At 35.5% G+C, this 19,390-nt stretch overlaps 1 protein-coding gene across 5 annotated transcripts in view; it reads left to right on the top strand.

Annotated features, from left to right (window-relative positions):
- Positions 1-19,390, top strand: part of REV3L (REV3 like, DNA directed polymerase zeta catalytic subunit) — a 177,120-nt gene that overhangs the window by 137,785 nt on the left and 19,945 nt on the right. For 3 of the 5 annotated variants that reach the window (XM_038554964.1, XM_038554965.1, XM_038554966.1), the window contains exons 22-26: positions 2,108-2,249; positions 4,294-4,538; positions 5,549-5,657; positions 7,474-7,680; positions 17,793-17,902. In XM_038554964.1, coding sequence (XP_038410892.1) covers positions 2,108-2,249; positions 4,294-4,538; positions 5,549-5,657; positions 7,474-7,680; positions 17,793-17,902 — 813 coding nt within the window. Of the gene's footprint in view, positions 1-2,107; positions 2,250-4,293; positions 4,539-5,548; positions 5,658-6,894; positions 7,022-7,473; positions 7,681-17,792; positions 17,903-19,390 lie in introns of those variants that run through there. The other 2 variants (XR_005368157.1, XR_005368156.1) reach the window with 2 other exon arrangements.

Below are 19,390 nucleotides of genomic sequence, written 5' to 3'. Positions count from 1 at the left end.
GGAAAGCAGTGTGTTACTACATCTTAAAAACTAAATCAAGGCAGCCCAGGTGGCTCCTGCCTTCAGCCCAGGGCCTGATCCTGGAGACCCGGGATCGAGTCCCACGTCGGGCTCCCTGCAAGGAGCCTGCTTCTCCCTTTGCCTGTGTCTCTGCCTCTCTCTCTCTCTCTCTTTCTGTCTCTCTTTCTGTCTCTGTCTCTCCTGAATAAATAAATAAAATCTTAAAAAAAAAAAAAAAAACTAAATCATAGCAAGCCTTTTGAACATATCTAGGAATTTATCCTAAGGAAATATTTCAGCATCAGTACATAGCCATAAGGATGTTCATCACAGCATTGCATATAGTAATAGAAGATACTCAGTAACAGAGCCATTAAATTATAATTATATAATAGTATACTCAGCTATAAAAATATGTAAGTATAGAGAAATAGTCACAATATATTGTTAGAAACATGTTTTATAGGACAGTATTTCTGTTTATTTTATTTAAAAATTGAATATAAAGTTTTTAGGATAGCTTTTTTTAAATTCTTTTTAACAGTTTTGTTCTGATACAATTCACATACCATATAATTCATCCATTTAAAGTGTACAATTCATTGATTTTCATATATTCAGTTGTGTAGCATTACCATAGTAAATCTTAGTATTTGCATTGTCCTAAAAAAGGAACCTGCATCAACTAGCCATCACCCTCCAGGCTTCCCTTTTCTACCCCCACCCCTATGAATCTGCTTTCTGTCTCCATAGATTTACCTGTTTGGGACATTCCTTATAAATAGAACCATATAATATGTTGCCTTTTGTGACTGACTTCTTTTAGTATATGTTGACCATATACATTCATACTGTAGCACGTGTCAGTACTTCATTTCCTTTTATTGCCAAATAATATTCCATTATGTGGATATATACCACATTTTGTTCAATCATCAGTTGATGGACACAGGTTATTTCCACTTTTTTGGCTGTTTCAAATAGTGCTGTTAAGAGCATTTGGGTATAGGTTTTTGTGTAGATGTATGTTTCCATGTTTGGATATATACTGAGCAGTGGAATCAGTGAATTATATGGTAACTCTTTGTTTAACAATTTGAGGAATTGCCAGACTGTTTGCCAATGCAACTATACTGTTTTACTTTCCCATCAGCATTGTATGAGGGTTATAATTTTTCCACACTCTTGCTAATACTGGTTATTATCAGACCCTTTTATTATAGGGTGAGTTCATTTTCTATAGTTTTTCTCTGTGAATTAATCAGGTATCATGGCTTTTAAAACTTTTTTATCGAAAATTTTGTGACTGTATTCTAAAAGCCATATAATTAAAGGTTGTGATGTATTTGAACCTTAATATTCTTTAAATGAATAAATATTATTCTTTATGATATACCTTTGGATTGTTTTTACATTTTAGTATTCAATCAGAACTTTTGTTCATGGCTTTGGTGGAAGGTTTTTTGTTGTTGTTTGCTTATTTTCTTAACAAAAAAGGCAGGGTAAAGAGGTTAATTTGTGTAAAGATTTAAATCAAAGAACAGAATGTATTTACACAGAAAATACTGATTTGACACACACTTAGCACAGGTATAACCTCATTAAAGTTATTTTCCTAAATAGTTACCAAATTACTAAAAAAAAATAGTTACCAGATTACTGATTTTTTTTCCCCATGAACAGATAATGCATACTTTTAGACTGGTATTTACAGTGATAACCCAAAATCTCCATGTTCTTTAAAAACTCATAGATATGATAAATTAGAATTGTATAATTATTGCATCAGAAGCAGCATCTAAGAGGGTGTTAATTTTTTATAATAAAAATAGAGTAACATCAAACGAAATGCTGAAAATAATTATTAGACTTACTACCTTATCACAAGTACTGTTTTAAACTTTGTATATTTTCACTAAGTTTTATGCCCTTGAAATATATGAGATTTTCTAATGTTTAACTTCTGTACATATTTTGCTGAAGGCTCACATCATGATTACCTTCTTAAATCCTCATTTTTAATATGTAGGTTTTGGCAGAATTAATACTAGTTTCCAACGTCCACATTTTTCCATAATGTTCATGGCACGTATTCTCTTTTTAACAGATGGAAAATGGTTGATCACTACATTAGCCGTGTCCGTGGAAATCTCCAAATGTTAGAACAGTTGGACCTGATTGGGAAAACCAGTGAAATGGCTAGACTCTTTGGCATCCAGTTTTTACATGTACTGACAAGGGGTTCACAGGTAGGAAATCAGTTTCTTACATACTTGAAAGTTCTGTTAGTGACATACTTACTTTTGAGATGTTTGAAGTGATTTAATATTTTGAACTTTCTATGTGGTACCATTATATAGCTGGTTAATAAAATCTTGTTATTTTCTAGAAAAGCTTTAATTTCACTTAACAGCTTTACTTTTTATTTTCTCTCCATACCAACTTTCTGGCCACTACTAAATTTTTATGCTATTAAAAAAAAAAAACAAATGGCTATGTCCCTGGGGTGATATTTTGCTCCTGAATACTGTCCGTGTGATTAGAGATACCTTCAAAGGCCCCTTAAACTAGGGAAGAGGCCCCAAAGAAAGCCTTCCTCTCTTGCTTTATATTCTTAATTTCAGCATACTCTATCTAACTCCCAACAAATAAGTTTCATGTAAAAAGGAAGAAGAAAATTTAGTAACCAATATAAGTGGCTGTATCACTTTTTTAAGAAGTTAAAGAAAAATAGGACCTTAGAAATAATTTAATTCATAACTTTTTAATTAATTTCCCAAGAATATGAGAGATTTGTCAAATGCATCACCCAAAAAGATTTCATGCATTCATTCAACAAATATTTATTAGTGTGTTGAACACTGTGCTAGGCATCTGAGATACTACATTAATTCACTCAGGTTCTTTAACCTCATAAAATTTTTAATTACTTTAATTACTGTAAGTTTATAACAATCCCCCAATCTACTATTTCAGTAAATATGGCAAAAATTGCATTCTAATTATTTTGGCATATTTATTTAATTATATTGCTTATAAGCTATTTATACCCCATCAAGTTTTAAAAGCGATTTGAGCTGGCTTTATAATCAAAGGTAAAGATACCTTAAAACAACATGAGAATATATAAACCTATGCTGGTTCTTGTGCTTTCCTTTTCTAATACTCCAAACTGTCTGCTTAATAATGGTTATTATAAACAATCAGTAATAGCTTGATTCAATTTTGTGAGAGATTGGTATTAATCTGACTACCTTTCAATTCTGGAATCTTTGTTTCCATCTTGGAAAATTGGAATACAATTTATCCATCTCAAGTCTCCTGACTTTCATTCTCTAATTTTCTCAAAAAATTTCTCAAAGGGAGGGGATCCCTGGGTGGCTCAGCAGTTTAGCATCTGCCTTTGGCCCAGGGCGCGATCCTGGAGTCCCGGGATCGAGTCCCACGTCAGGCTCCCAGCATGGGCCTGCTTCTCCCTCCTCCTGTGCCTCTCTCTCTCTCTCTCTCTATGTCTATCATAAATAAATAAACCTTTAAAAAAAATTCTCAAAGGTCATTGGCCAACTTTTCAAATGAAACTGTTAAACTGTACAGTCTTTCCTACAGCTGTTTATTATTATTACAGATGTTTTTAAATACAAGAAGAAATCTAATTTTGTCTTTCCAAAATTGCATATTGTATAAGTTATTTGATATATTTTGCAGTTTTTATAAAAGTTATAAGAATACAGAAAAGGGATTTATGAACGTCTTCTACAGACACCTGAAAGCTGACTAAATAACAAGTAGTATATAACTATATTGTAAGAATGCATCCTTGGGGCGCCTTGGTGGCTCAGTCAGTTAAGCATCTGACTCTTGATCTCAGCTCAGGTCTTGATCTCAGGATCGTAAGTTCAAGCCCCATGTTGGGGTCCTCCACTCTGGGTATGGAGCCTACTTAAAAAACCTATAAGGGGGTTCCCTGGGTGGCTCAGCGGTTTGGTGCCTGCCTTTGGCCCAAGGCGCAATCCTGGAGTCCCTGGATCAAGTCCCACGTCGGGCTCCCAGCATGGAGCCTGCTTCTCCCTCTGCTTGTGTCTCTGCCTCTCTCTCCCTCTATGTCTATCATGAATAAATAAATAAATAAAATATTTTATTTTTTTTTTAAATAAAATATTTAAAAAAAAACCTATAAGAATGCAGCTTTATTCAGAAGAATGTCCCCTAATGATTATCATATTCAAAGACCAATGTATTTAACAATTTAAACTGTTTCTTCTTTTCTTCTTACTTCCACCTCTCTGCCTGCAGTACCGTGTGGAATCAATGATGTTGCGTATTGCTAAACCAATGAACTATATTCCTGTGACACCTAGTGTACAGCAAAGATCCCAAATGAGAGCCCCACAGTGTGTTCCCCTAATTATGGAGCCTGAATCTCGCTTCTATAGCAACTCTGTTCTCGTTTTGGATTTCCAGTCACTATATCCTTCGATTGTGATTGCGTACAACTACTGTTTTTCCACCTGCCTTGGCCATGTGGAGAACCTGGGAAAGTAAGGGTTGTTTTGTTTTGTTTTTTCATAATTATGTTGTTGTGCTTTGTACTTGTTACTAAAATTAGATTTTGAGTGTCTCTTTGCACTTGATACTGTCCTTTTGAGCAAGATGAATGGGCTGTAGCACAGCTAATTCATTCTTTGTAGTTACCTTACTAATTGATGTGGATGTGGAAAACTGTAGGACTAATTCAGCATCATGAATGGATGACTCAAATGAAGAAGATCATGAATAAATCAGTCTTGCAACTTATTTCATTCTCCACATCTTGTAATCTCTTTAAATGAGAGTTATATTTAATTTGTTGATAAAAACCACTTTTCATTGGAATAGTTTGAGGATTATGATCTATCTCCCTCCAGCTGTAACCTCCTCTTGACTTCTCTTAGAGATATTTTAAGTTAAATTGTTAAATCTTAATCTTAGGTTTTAGCTGTTCATGTCAACCGAATTTTATAAAATGCATGAGAATAATATCTTTAATGTTCAAAGGAGTATATATTTTTCTCATAAGAAATACAGAGTCTTCCTTTATAATGATTTTTGTGTATTTAAAACCAAGTTATAGTGCTAGCTTAGAGTATACTTCCTTCCTTCATAGTATTCATGGAAATTATATTGGTAATCCTGTCTTTTTATTAAGAACAGAAATTTGGAAAAGTTATTTACAATATTTTTATTTAAAGCTTAAATTTTTCTCTAAGGAACTTCCTGTAAAGTGGTCATATGTTGAATTGAAATCTGGTATTTAAGTATAGATTTTCCATAAGTTTTAGGATAATCCCAAATAAAAAATGTTTCTTTTAATAAATTGTGACTATTTGAAGAACTGCTGTTTGGAAATTAGACATATATATTACTAAGTAAATGAATTCATGTTTAAATATTTAAAAATGAATTTCTACTGGAGTTCTTTAGTTCTTTCTACTAAAGATTCCTAAAATTGTCTAGTATCACTATTGTATGACTTGAGAAAGTATATGCTTAATGTTTTCTTTCTTAATAGGTATGATGAGTTCAAATTTGGCTGTACCTCTCTAAGAGTACCTCCAGATTTACTTTACCAAATTAGGCATGATATCACAGTGTCCCCCAATGGAATAGCTTTTGTCAAGGTAATACTCTCTTGTAAGTGAAAGGTATCGACTGTGGCTTAACCTTTGAAGAGTTGATTTAGATGCTGTTGGCATGTAATATAAAGAAAAAAAAAGTCTTCTTGAATATCTTATCTTTAAAAATAAAGATATGGGAATCTAAGAAATTACTTTTTAAAAACCATTTATCTTGTTTTGCATGAATTTAAAGTTTTTTAATTGTTAGATTTTAGTTTTTAATGAAATACTGAAAGAAATGTGCATATATACCTTCTGACCTCTGTTAGCATCTTGAGACTTAAATAGCTATTTGACAATCACAACGATGGTAACAGAAAGATTTAAATTGCTTTAATGTGTAAACTCTTAGTTGTTCTTCTACATTATTTTAAATTAAGACCATCTTAGAAGTGATATTCTCATGCATTTATTGATTGCATTTTTAAGATATCCAGATTAATAATAGAATCTCTTTTCTTTCTTCCTTATCTCCCCTTAAGAGAGACTAAGGAGAGCCTTATAAATGAATAAAGACAAATAGAGAGATCTAGGAGAAGATTATATTGCCTCTCTTATGCCAACTTCATTCCTTTTTTTTTTTTTTTTCCTCTATTTCCTTAGCAGTGAGTCTGACTAGATCATGGTACAGTAGGGTGGTTGATGGTAGCATGGACCCCACAAGCCCTCAGATTCATTCTGGTGTACTTAGCAAAAATAGCATCATTTTCTACCAATAAGAAGATGCTGTGTTCAAAGACTACCCTAAAATTAGCTATTTAGATAGGAGGAAAATTCTCACCAGAGACTTCATGACCTATTCCTTTTGGAAAATACTACCTCTTTAACCTAATAACATATATTACATCTTAACATTATGACTGCTTCATAAGGTACACAGAATGAATTAGAGGTTAGAATATGTTTTTGTTGTCACATATGTAGTGGCTTGTTATATTATCTCCCTTTAACAACATTTTTAAAACTTGCATCTACATTTTGACCCAATATGTAAAGCTTAATAAAACTAAGATTTTTTAATATTCAGAAGTGTGATTATCCTATATTTGAGGTTTTAATTGTTCAGTCCGACATGCATTACCTTGCACGTGTCTGTGAATCATCTTCAAAGTTAATACTGTTTTGTGGTTTTCATTCCTACTGGAGTTCTCATAAATTCTCCCTAGTCTTGATTAATACAAATGATTTTTTTTTTGGCATCAACAAATTTTATCACCTCACTATTCATCCCCTCTTCCAGATTGCTAATAAATATAGGCCGGAGGGGATGGCTTAGTGGTCTAAGCATCACATTTGAAATACCTAGAGTCCCTGGAACTGCAGGTTTGAATGTCAGCAGAGTCAACCCAGCTCATCATTCTTCCAAGGTAGATAAATGGAGTTCCATGCAGATTACTGTGTGGGGTCATTAGGACGAGATCTTTAAAAACCGAGGTTTGTTATGAGTGATACAAATCCCGTGTGTCTTTCTGAAAGAGTGGGGGTTTGATCAAAGTTTTGCACAAAATTTCCCTCTGAACTTGTTGTATGGTCTCTTATGCACTAGTCGACATCCTCCTTCCTGGAGGTCTCTGAACTCACATAGTAGTGCTACATTAGAGTTATAAACATTATAGGAACCTTTTAGGAGAAAAGTCCTCTTCAAAAGAAAGAAAATGTGATGATTTTGTATTGATGGCCACTGGCCCTGTGGCCACTCAGTTGCTAGTATGTTTCAATTCATGACAGTTGGCCATTGTTAAACTTTGTGCTTCCTTCTTAATTATCTAAATATATAACTTTTAAGGGATTTTAAATATTCTTTTTTTCTTTATGATAGCCTTCAGTAAGAAAGGGTGTGCTACCAAGAATGCTTGAAGAAATTTTGAAGACTAGACTCATGGTGAAACAGTCAATGAAGGCTTACAAGCAAGACAGAGCCCTTTCACGAATGCTCGATGCACGTCAACTAGGACTTAAGCTTATAGCAAATGTCACATTTGGCTATACAGCTGCGAATTTTTCTGGGAGAATGCCATGCATTGAGGTAAGTGATACAAAGCTGTAGTTTTTTCCAAGAGACTTAGCAGCATTAAATGAATATCTATTCATTGAAGTATTTTGTTTTGTTTAGACTAGAGTTTCATTTTCATGACATAAGATCAGTTTTTCTCATGCATACATACAGGATATTGGGGGTTTGGGGGTTTTCTCTGAGAACTCCTTATCATATACATATTTCTACATACCTAGATGAGCATACTGTAGCAAATTATTAGCATGAGATTTTAGTGCCACATTAATAGCAGTGCTTACATCCTTTGTACTAATTAATTCCATTTTAACGTATTGACAGATCTGATGTTAGGTTGGCCTCTACAAATGTCAGAATGACCAAACATTCCATGTTTACTAATGTACAATAGATATAAAGCGAAACCTTTGCAGAGGTAGTTGTAATTGAAAGACATTTTTCACAGAATAAGACTAATTTTTGCTATTTACTAAATTAGGGCGTTAATTTAACATGAATACAATATAGTGTGACAAAGAAATACAGTAACTTACCTAGTGATTGAGAATAGAGTAGACTTGTTTTATTGGTGATCTTTTTATGCCAAATGAAAGCCAGAACATGTTATACCATTTTATTCGTAGTAGTTCAAAAGGGGAAAGCAATGGAAGGATAAAGTCCCCACGCAGCACATAATGGGCAGAATAAACTATAAATACCTGTATAGCATGTAAGAAGCTCAAAGTTTCCACTTTTTTTCCGCAAGTAAAAAGCTGAACATACTGAAAAATCCAACAACTCTTCTTTAGAAATGAGGTCACAGGGCAAACCACTACCCCCAAAATTGAAGAGTCCAACAGGTAAATACAAGCAATCACAATTCACAAGAACAGAAACCCAAGAGCACAAACCTCTGCAGGAACCATGTTGTTCAGGAAATCTGAACTATAACTGATGAATTGCTGGAAATTCACTTTGGATAAGTCTGAGAGATTAAGACTCCAGGGCATCCAGTCATCAGGACCTCCACAGTTTTGTGAATTTTACCTCTAGGAGCTCAACCAGGTTCTTACAGGTTTTCTCCCACAGGAGAGAAATTCCCTTGTGCTTCTGGCACAGGGAGGGGAAAGGAGCCACTTTGAAATACACCAGAGCATTCTTTTCTTAACAAGATCTGCCTTCAGGCACAACTATTTAACTGGAGCCTAACTAACCTGAGAGGAAGAAAATACCCAGCTCCAAGTACTCTTGTCTTCTGTGTGAAGGAAGGGGAATATGCCAGCCCACTCTAACATCCTGTCCCACCAAAAATGGGGGAAAACCAGAAGCACATGCAAAGTCCCCAGTCCACAGAGATACAGTTTGACTGAAAGAACAAGACCTACTCATTGAGCTATAGAATACTTCCCCTCCCTCCACAGATTACCACCATTTAAAGACCTATATATAGTAGTCCTTTTTATCTGATACATCATATTCAGCTATCCAAAAAAAAACAAAAATTATAAGACATACCGAAAACCAAAAAACAGAATTTGAAGAGACAGAACAAGCATCAGAACCAAACTTAGATGTGACAGGGATGTTGGAATTCTCAAACCGCAAATTTAAAACAACTATTAGAATGCTAAGAACTCTAAAACAAAAACAAAAGGATGCTAAGAGCTCTAAATGGATCAAGTACACACACCCATGCAAGAACTGATGGGCAATGCAAACAGAGACACGCAGACACTAAGAAAGAACCAAAAAGAAATATGCTAGATATCAAAAACACTTCAACAGAAATGAAGAATGTCTTTGATAGGCTTATTATTGGTAGATTAGGTATGGCTGAGAAAAGAATCTCTGAATTTGAAGAAATCTCAATCAAAACTGATAAAACTGAAAAGCAAAGAGAAAAAAAGACTGAAAAAAGGACAGAATGTCCTAACCCTGGAGCAACTACAGAAATTGCTATTACATATAGCAGTTAGGGATTCCAGAAGGAGAAGTAAGAAAGGAACAAAAAATATTTGACACAGTAGTGACTGAGAATTTCCCCAAATTAATGTCAGACACCATAGATCCAGGAATTCAAAGAACACCAAACAGGATAAATGCTCATTTTCATAATACAGAAAATCAATAGTAAAATAAAAATCCTAAAAGAAGACAGGGGATAAAACATCTTGCCTGTACAGAAGCATAGATTAAGATTTACAACCAGGGCAGCCCCGGTGGCCCACCGGTTTAGCGCCACCTTCAGCCCAGGGTGTAATCCTGGAGACCCCGGATCGAGTCCCACATCAGGCTCCCTGCTTGGAGCCTGCTTCTCCCTCTGTCTCTCTCTCTGTCTCTCTCTCTCTCTCTCTCTCTCTCTCTGTCATGAATAAATAAAATCTTTATAAAAAAAATTATAACCAACTTTTCCTCTGAAACATGCAAGAAGAGAATGTAGTAAATATTTAAAGTGTTGAGAGAAAAACACTCCAGCTTAGAAATCCATACCCTAAAAAATTATTGTCCAAAAGTGAAGGAGAAATGAAGACTTTCTCAGACAAAAATTGAGGGAATTTGTTGGTGATAGACCTGCCTTGCAAGAAATGTTATAAGAAATTCTTTAGAGGGAAGGAAAATGATAGGTGAGAAACTCAGATCTATATTAAAAAAACACAATAGTGAAGTCAAAATAAACACTTATTTTTCTTATTCTTAACTAATCTAACAGATAACAATATCTTTGAAAATAATAACAACAATGTATTTGATTATATGTATGCTTATGTATGAGTAAAATGAATGATAGAAATGACAAAAGGGTTGGGAGGAATTTGGATTATTTCATTATTATAAAGTACTTGCACTACTGTGGACTAGTGTAGTATTTGAAAGTGGTATATTCCAAGGCCAAAACAAAGCAAAGAAAAAACTACTCATCAGAACCCAGCACAATTTACTCAGAATTATAAGTGAAATAAATTACTGTTTTAAACCAAAAAAAAAAAAAAAAGAGTCAACTCAACATTTAACTCACTAGGTATTTGTTTGCTGACAGCTTCTCCTAAAATACAATTTGGTTTCATGTTTATTTAATAATTTAATAGTTTAACATAGCTATTTTATTGAGGTTATTTTAACCATTTCAAACAAAGCCCAGAGAAAAATCCAAAGGTCCTTGGCAATAAAACACAATCTTGATTCTCAAAAAAAAAAGTGATATATTGAAAGTAAATGTATATTGCAAAATCTAAGGCAACCACTTTTGTAAAAAGAGAAATAAAAATAATTGATGTGTAAGAAAGAGAAAATGGAATCCTATCAAAAAATGAAAACCACAAAAGGCAGAAAAAGAGTGGAAAACAAAAATAACAAAAAGGACAACATGTAGGAAAAAAAACTAATAAGAATGAAGTTTAACTCAACAGCATAACCAACTGAATATAGTGGGCACTTATAGACTGCTTCATACAACACCCAAATATGCATTCTTCTCAAGCTCACATGGAATATGCACCAAGACAGACCACATTCTGGGTCATAAGACACACCTTAACAAATTTAAAAGAACATAAATCATATAATGTCTACTCTTAAATCACAGTACAATTAAACTAGGTATCAGTAACAGAAAGAGCTGGAAAATCCCCACATGTTTAGAGATTAAACACCACATCTCTAAATAACACATGGGTCAAAGAAAAAAATTTTTTTAATATTTTTAACTAAAGGAAAACACAACTTATCACAGTTTGTGGGAATCAGCAAAAGTAGCCCTTGAGGGAAATTTATAATATTGAATCCGTTATTAGAAAAAAAAAATCTAAAACTAATTATCTAAGCTTCCACCTTAGAAAACTAGAAAAACAATAAATTAAATCCAAAGTGAACTGAAGAAAAGTAATAATAAAAATTATATCAGAAATCAGGATGCCTGGGTGGTTCACTAGTTGGGCACCTGCCCTTGGCTCAGGTCGTGATCCTGGGATCTGCGATCGAGTCCCGCATCAGATTCCCTGCAAGGAGCCTGCTTCTCCCTCTGCCTGTCTCTCTCAGTCTGTGTCTCTCATGAATAAATAAATAAATCTTTTTTTAAAAATGTATCAGAAATCAATGAAATTGCAAACAAATCAAGTGAGAAAATCAAAGAACCCCAAAGCTAGTTCTTTGAAAAGACTTAATAAAATCAATAAGCCTTCAGCCAGCCTAAGAAAAAGAAGAAAGAGGACACAAATTGCTAATATCAGAAATGAAAGAAGAGACATCACTTTAGGTCCCATGAACATTAGAAAGACAATCCAAGGATACTACAAACACAAATTTGATATCCTAGATGAAATGACCAATTATTTAAAAGTTGTAATCTGTCAAAACTTACACAGAAAGAGTCTGAATAGGCTTATATCTCTTAAAGAAATTAAATTAATAACCTTCCAAAATAGAAGGTACCAGACCCAGATGGGTTTACTGGTAAATTCTACCAAACATTTAATGGAAAAAATTTTACCAATTCTCTACAATCTCTTTCAGAAAATAGAAGCAGAAGGAATACTTTTTTTTTTTAACTAATTTATTTATTTATTTATGATAGTCACAGAGAGAGAGAGAGAGAGAGAGAGAGAGGCAGAGACACAGGCAGAGGGAGAAGCAGGCTCCATGCACCGGGAGCCCGATGTGGGACTCGATCCTGGGTCTCCAGGATCGTGCCCTGGGCCAAAGGCAGGCACCAAACCACTGCGCCACCCAGGGATCCAGAAGGAATACTTTCTAACACATTTTGTGAGGCCAGCATAATCCTAATACCAAAACCAAAGACATTACAAGAAAACCAGACACCAGTATCTCTCATGAACATAGCTGTAAAAATTTTTAACGAATGTTAGCAACTCAAATCCAGCAATGTATAAAAACAATTATATACCACAACCAAGTGGGGTTTATCCCAGGCATGCAAGGCTGATAAAACATTCAAAAATCAACTAGTGAGTTCCAACACATCATACACAGGCTAAGTAATAAAAGCTACATGAGGGACACCTGGGTGGCTCAGCGATTGAGCATCTGCCTTTGGCTCAGGATGTGATCCCAGAGTCCCAGGATCGAGTTCCATATCAGGCAGGCTCCTTGCATGGAGCCTGCATCTCCTATCTCTCTCTCTCTCTCTCTCTCTCTCTAATGAATAAGTAAATAAAATCTTGAAAAGAAAAGCTACATGATCATAACAACAGATACAGAGAAAGCATTTGACAAAATCCAATCATAAAAACCTTCAGTAAACTAGGAAGAGAGGAACTTTCTCAGCTTTATAAAGAATATACAAAAAAACAAAAAACAAAACAAAACCCCACAAGCTTACAGCTAATATCATACTTAGCTATGAAAACCTTGAAGCTTTCCCACTGAGGTTGGGAACAAGGCAGGAATGACCCCTCTCACCACCACTGATTTTCAGCATCATAGAAGAACTGGAAGCTAGGGGATCCCTGGGTGGCGCAGCGGTTTAGCACCTGCCTTTGGCCCAGGGCGCGATCCTGGAGACCCAGGATCGAATCCCACGTTGGGCTCCCGGTGCATGGAGCCTGCTTCTCCCTCTGCCTGTGTCTCTGCCCCTCTCTCTCTCTCACTGTGTGCCTATCATAAATAAATAAAATTAAAAAAAAAAAAAGAACTGGAAGCTAATGCAGTAAGACAAATAAAGGACTTAAAAGGTATACAGATTGGGAAGGAAGAAATAAAACTATCTTTGTTATATATGGCATAATTTTCTATGTAGAAAATCCAAAAGAATTAACAAAAAATCCTAAACCTAATAAGCAGTTATAGCAGGGTTGCAGAATACAGGGTTAGTACAACAGAAGTCAGTCACTTTCCTGTATACCAGCAATGAACAAATGAAACTTGAAATTAAAAATGTAACACCATTTATATTAAGTACCCCCCAAAATGAAATACTTCAGTATAAATCTAACAAAGTATGTATGAGATCTCTGAGGAAAATGACACAACTAGTGAAAGAAATGCAAGAAGAGCTAAATAAAAGGAAAAATATTCCATGTTGATAGATAAGAAGACTCTGTATTGTCAAGATGTCAGTTCATATCAATTTGATGTATAAATTGAATGCAATCCTAGTCAAAATACCAGCAAGTTATTTTATGGATATTGACTAACTGATTTTAAAGTTTACATGAAGAGGTAAAAGGTCTAGAATAGACAAGATAATTTTGAAGAATAAACTCATAGGACTAACAGTACCTGACTTTAAGACTTATTATAAAGCTACACGAATCAAGGTAGTGTGTAGTATTGGCCAAAGAGCAGATAAATAGATTAGTGGATCTATTTATAGATAAATAGAGTAGAGATTACAGAAGTAGACCCACATAAATACAGTCATCTGATCTTTAACAGAGGAGCAAAAGCAATATGATGTAGTGAAGATAGAAAAAGGTTTTTTCAATAAATGGTGCTAGGATATCCACAAACAAGAAAGAGAATCTAGACACAGACCTTATACCCGTCACAAATATTAACTCAAATTGGATCACAGAACTAAATATAAAACACAAAACTATAAATATAAAACTTCTAGAAAAAACAGGAAAAAATCTAGATGATCTTGAATTTGGTAATGGCTTTTTAGGTGCAATGCCAAAGGTACAGTGTATAAAAGAAAAGATTGATAAGCTGAACTTCATTAAAATAATTTTCTGCTCGGGATCCCTGGGTGGCGCAGCGGTTTGGCGCCTGCCTTTGGCCCAGGCGCGATCCTGGAGACCCGGGATCGAATCCCACGTCGGGCTCCCGGTGCATGGAGTCTGCTTCTCCCTCTGCCTGTGTCTCTGCCTCTCTCTCTCTCTCTCTGTGACTATCATAAAAAAAATAAAAAATAAAAAAATAATTTTCTGCTCTGCAAAGGACACTCAGGTGTGAAAAGATAAAAACATGAACTTGGAGAATGCAGGGGTTGGTGGCACTGACCCCCTATGGAGTCAAAAAATCCATGAATAACTGTTGATTCTCCAAAATTTAACTACAAATAGTCCAGTAGTCTTAATGATAACATAAACAACACATATTTTGTATGTCATGTGTATTATGTGTGGTATTCTTAAAATTAAGTTAGAAAAATGAAAATGTTACTAAAATAAAAGAAAATATATTTTCAATACCATATAGTATTTATTGGAAAAACCCACATATAAGGGGACCCATACAGCTCAAGCCTGTGTTCAAGAGTCAGCTGTATATACACCACATTTTCTTTATCCATTCATCTGTCAGTACACACTTAGGTTGCTTCCACGTCTTGGCTATTGTAAATAATGCTGCAGTGAACCTAGGGGTGCAGATATCATTTACAGGTATTGTTTTCATTTCCATCAGATATATACCCAGTAGTGGAATTGCTGGATCACTTGGTATTTCTGTTTTTAATTTTTTGAGGAACCTCCACATTGTTCTCTGTAGTGGCTACACCAGTTTGCAGTCCCACCATTGGTAACAAGGGTTCCCTTTTTTCCACATCCTTGCCAACACTCCTCTTCAGGGAATTTTCACCTTAAATATTTTTCTCATTATAACTTTTCAGGATCCCAACTAAACTGTAAAGCCCAGTTATTTTCCTTTTTTTTTTTTTTAAATCCTCTTAGCCCTGTAACGTTTGTAATGTTCAAACTGGAACCATCTGGCACAAAGTAGCAGAATCACTTTTAATTACCACTCCTTCCTTCCTTCCCTCTTCCCCCTCCTGCTGCTGACTCCTTGGCCCTGCAAGGTCTTGCGGGCAGCTGCAAGAATTCAGACTCTTCAGTGTAATTAAAATAGGCCAGAGTAGGCAGTGGGAGGCAGACATTTAGGATCAGCATGTGTATGTCTCAAAGCATATTTGACTCTGACACTAGATGGCTCACCCTTCCAGCTATTTGCCAGCATATATTTTAAAGTTTATCTTGTTTTGAAAGTGGCAACAGGGATCCCTGCGTGGCGCAGCGGTTTAGCGCCTGCCTTTGGCCCAGGGCGCGATCCTGGAGACCCGGGATCGAATCCCATGTCGGGCTCCCGGTGCATGGAGCCTGCTTCTCCCTCTGCCTGTGTCTCTGCCCCTCTCTCTCTCTCTCTCTCTGTGACTATCATTCATAAATAAATAAATAAATAAATAAATAAATAAATAAATAAATGCAACAGATGACATTGAATCTTTCATTCAAACTTGAATTTCAACTAGATAACATGATTTTTAAAAAATCTCAGGATATAGTTCATATTCTCAAGGTTATCTTTTTTTTTTTTTAAGATTTTATTTATTTATTCATGAGAGACGCACAGAGGTAGAAACATGAGCAGAGGCAGAAGCAGGCTCCCTGTGGGGAACCCAATGCAGGACTCATTCCCATGATCCTGGGATCACAACTTGAGCCAAGGCAGACGCTCAACCACTGAGCCACCCAGGCGCCCCTCAGGATTTTCTTAATACCCAAATTACATTTCTGCTACCATTTAGTCTTTTGTTCATTTAATATTTCCTTTTAAAAGCAGCTATAAATAGCCTTTAAAACACATATTCAATCCTACATTTAATTCAGGTGATTCAAATTTCATAGTAAAAGGAGGATAATTGTTACTATTGTTTGCTTCTTAACACAAAAATGCATGATTCTTATTTTAAAATTTTTAAAGGAAAGCTCCATTTATGCCAAAGGGCAATTTTCCCAAACCCTTAGCTTTTATGAGTTTAATAAATGAAGCAGCAGTCCTATGCTGGTATCTTTACTTAACTATAAAATATAATTAGTTTGTCATATTTGTCAAGATCTACTATCTTTTTTGTTAGCTTATGACATGATCTTTGTTTCACTAATCACTAATGAAAGTACCCTTGTTAGGGGCACCTAGCTGGCTCAGTTGGTGAAGCATGCAACTCGAGCTTGAGTTCAGGCCCCATGTTGGGTGGAGAGATCACTTAAAAAAAAAAAAAAAAGGTATCCTTGTTAGACATATATCTGCTACTTAATTTAAATTGAACACTTGAGGGATCCCTGGATGGCTCGGCGGTTTAGCGCTTGCCTTCGGCCCTGGGCCTGATCCTGGAGACCCAGGATCGTGTCCCTCATCGGGCTCCCTGCATGGGGCCTACTTCTCCCTCTGCCTGTGTCTCTGCCTCTCTCTCGCTCTCTCTGTGTCTCTCATAAATCAATAAATAAAATCTTTTTAATAAATAAATAAATTGAACACTTGATTTTCCATCATATAATGATACATTTTTCCTTGTATTCTGTATTACCTAAAAATTATATATAACCAATCATTGAGATTGAAGTTCAGACATTGACTTTTATGATAACTGAAGAAATGTATAACACTACAAAAAATTTTTTTAAGATATGCATACACACACTCAAGCACATACATGGAACAATTTCCTGGCTAATTGATTATAAAGGCATATAAGGAAGTCCTTGAATAAACAAGGCTTATTCTTCCAGGAATCAAATGAAGCTTTGTACCTTGTTTTGCTTTTGGTGGGTTTTTATTTTAGATTTTATTTATTTATTCATGAGAGACAGAGAGAGGGAAGCAGAGATAGAGGGGAGAAGTAGGCTCCCCACAGAGTGTGGAGTCTGAAGTGGGGCTTAGTCCCAGGACCTTAGGGTCATGACCTGAGCTGAAGGCAGACACTTAACCAACTGAGCCACCCAGGTGCCCCAAAGCTGCGTACCTTGTGTAAAGTGCAATCTGTTTTACTTACTAATACACTGACAGACGAGTCTGTGTATTGATAGGTTCCTTTCTTTAAATTCTTTACCTTAAGATGCCTGGGTGGCTCAGTCAGTTATGCATCTGGGGTTCTGGGATCAAGTCTCATGTTGGGCTCCCTGCTCCATGGGGAGCCTGCTTCTCCCTCTGCCTCTGCTGCTCCCCTTGCTTGTACTCACTCTCTCTGTCAAATAAGTAAAATTTTTTTTTAATTCTATACCTTATTTTCTTCTTGAGTCCTTATAGAAAGAATGACACAGAAGATTGTTTTGTTTTCTTTTTTACATCCTTTTCTCTTTGTTTCATTTTTAGGAATATTTAGTAATGAAAATTAAGTATTCTATGTTAAAACCTATTGATTTATACTAAGCTATGTTAAGAAATTACTTCCGATGTGTTTGTACCAACAGGTTGGTGATAGTATTGTTCACAAAGCCAGAGAGACCTTGGAGCGAGCTATTAAACTGGTGAATGATACCAAGAAATGGGGCGCTAGGGTTGTATATGGAGATACTGACAGGTAATGAACTTTCTGCTTTGGGAATCTCTTCAGATGCTCATTCCAGTGTTTCAAATGGCTTAAGGGTAATCTTTCCTAAAAACAGAATTCTCCTTAAGTCCTTCCCAGTCCTTACGATTTTGTGATCAGAATTAGCACAAGTCCTGAATTAACAGAAAATTTAAGTGTCCTGAGCCACAGACTTGTAGAGATTCCTGTGGCATCCCTGTAGGTAGCCAGGTAGATAACAATCTGCAAAAATACTGTATACACAAGAGTCTAGTCTTTAAAGAAACCGCTTTTAAGTTAAGTTGGCATGATTCTGATTGTAGTTAGTTTGTTTAGCTGTTTAGCCTTTAAGATCTTGAAAAATTCAGGGACACCTGGGTGGCTCAGTCAATTACTGACTTCGGCTCAGCTCATGATCTCAGGGTCATGAGATCATGCCCCGTATAAGACTCCACCCTCATCATGGAGTCTGCTGTCCCGCTGTCTGCTCCTCTCCTGCCACTTTGGCACTCACCCTCTCTCTCAGATAAATAAATAGAATCTTAAAAAAAACAAAAACAAAAACAGATCTTTAAGAATTCAAACCAAAAAACACAAACTCACAGAATGTCAGAACTGAAGAGAACTCTGGTGCTATTCAGGTCAGCAGTTTTCACATTGTTGGGAAAGACCATCAGAGACACATTCTCAGGTGTTGCCTAAAAGCAGATTCCCCAGACAAGAAACTTGTCTAAAATCATCCAACTAGTCAGCAGTGATGCCATAAATCAATACTTAGTGCTTTTTTTATTCCTAGCTAGTACTTTCTCATTGTCAGAATCCATAGGTATTTTGATTCTAATCAAAGAAATGTGTTCACAGTATTCGAGCTTTTGCTGTCCATTCACTATCTGATTCATTCAACAAATGTTTATTGAAATATACTGTATGATGGCAAGTCACTCTAGAACTTGCATTATCAATAGGAACAGTATCACTAATAGGGTACAAATTGGTTCCTAGGAAGCAAAACTTAAATAGTACAATGTGTTTGGGCCCCACAGAGTTCAACCCCATCCAACAATATTTTTTAATCCTTAGTAATTATTTTCTCTTATTAAATTACTTTTAACTTTTCCTTTGAGAAGACAATAAAAGTTTGAGAAACACTGCTTCAGGAATAATAATGCTTAGTAAAGTGAAAAGTTCTTAACTGAGAGGCGATCTGAATTCTCTTTTCTAGCTGTACTCCTGATTGTATGGTCATTAACAAATCACTTAGCCTCTCTGATCAGAATGAAGGAAATCCGATAGATGATGGTGAATGACCATTGCCTCCCTCCAATTTCATGACTGCTAATTTTATGAATCTTGAGGTCTAGCTAAGGGAAATCAGTTACGAAAACGTCAAAATTAGTGTTTGAAGAGTGTTGCTCTTTCTAAAGCAGTTATGCATTATTGTCCATTTAGAAAGTATAATAAACACACTGAATTCTTTTTTTCAATTAAATATTTTTTATT

The sequence above is a fragment of the Canis lupus genome, chromosome 12 (assembly GCF_011100685.1).
Source record: "Canis lupus familiaris isolate Mischka breed German Shepherd chromosome 12, alternate assembly UU_Cfam_GSD_1.0, whole genome shotgun sequence".
Lineage (NCBI taxonomy): Eukaryota > Metazoa > Chordata > Mammalia > Carnivora > Canidae > Canis > Canis lupus.
Note: the sequence above shows the minus strand (reverse complement) of the source record. Positions and strands in the feature narration are given on the sequence as shown.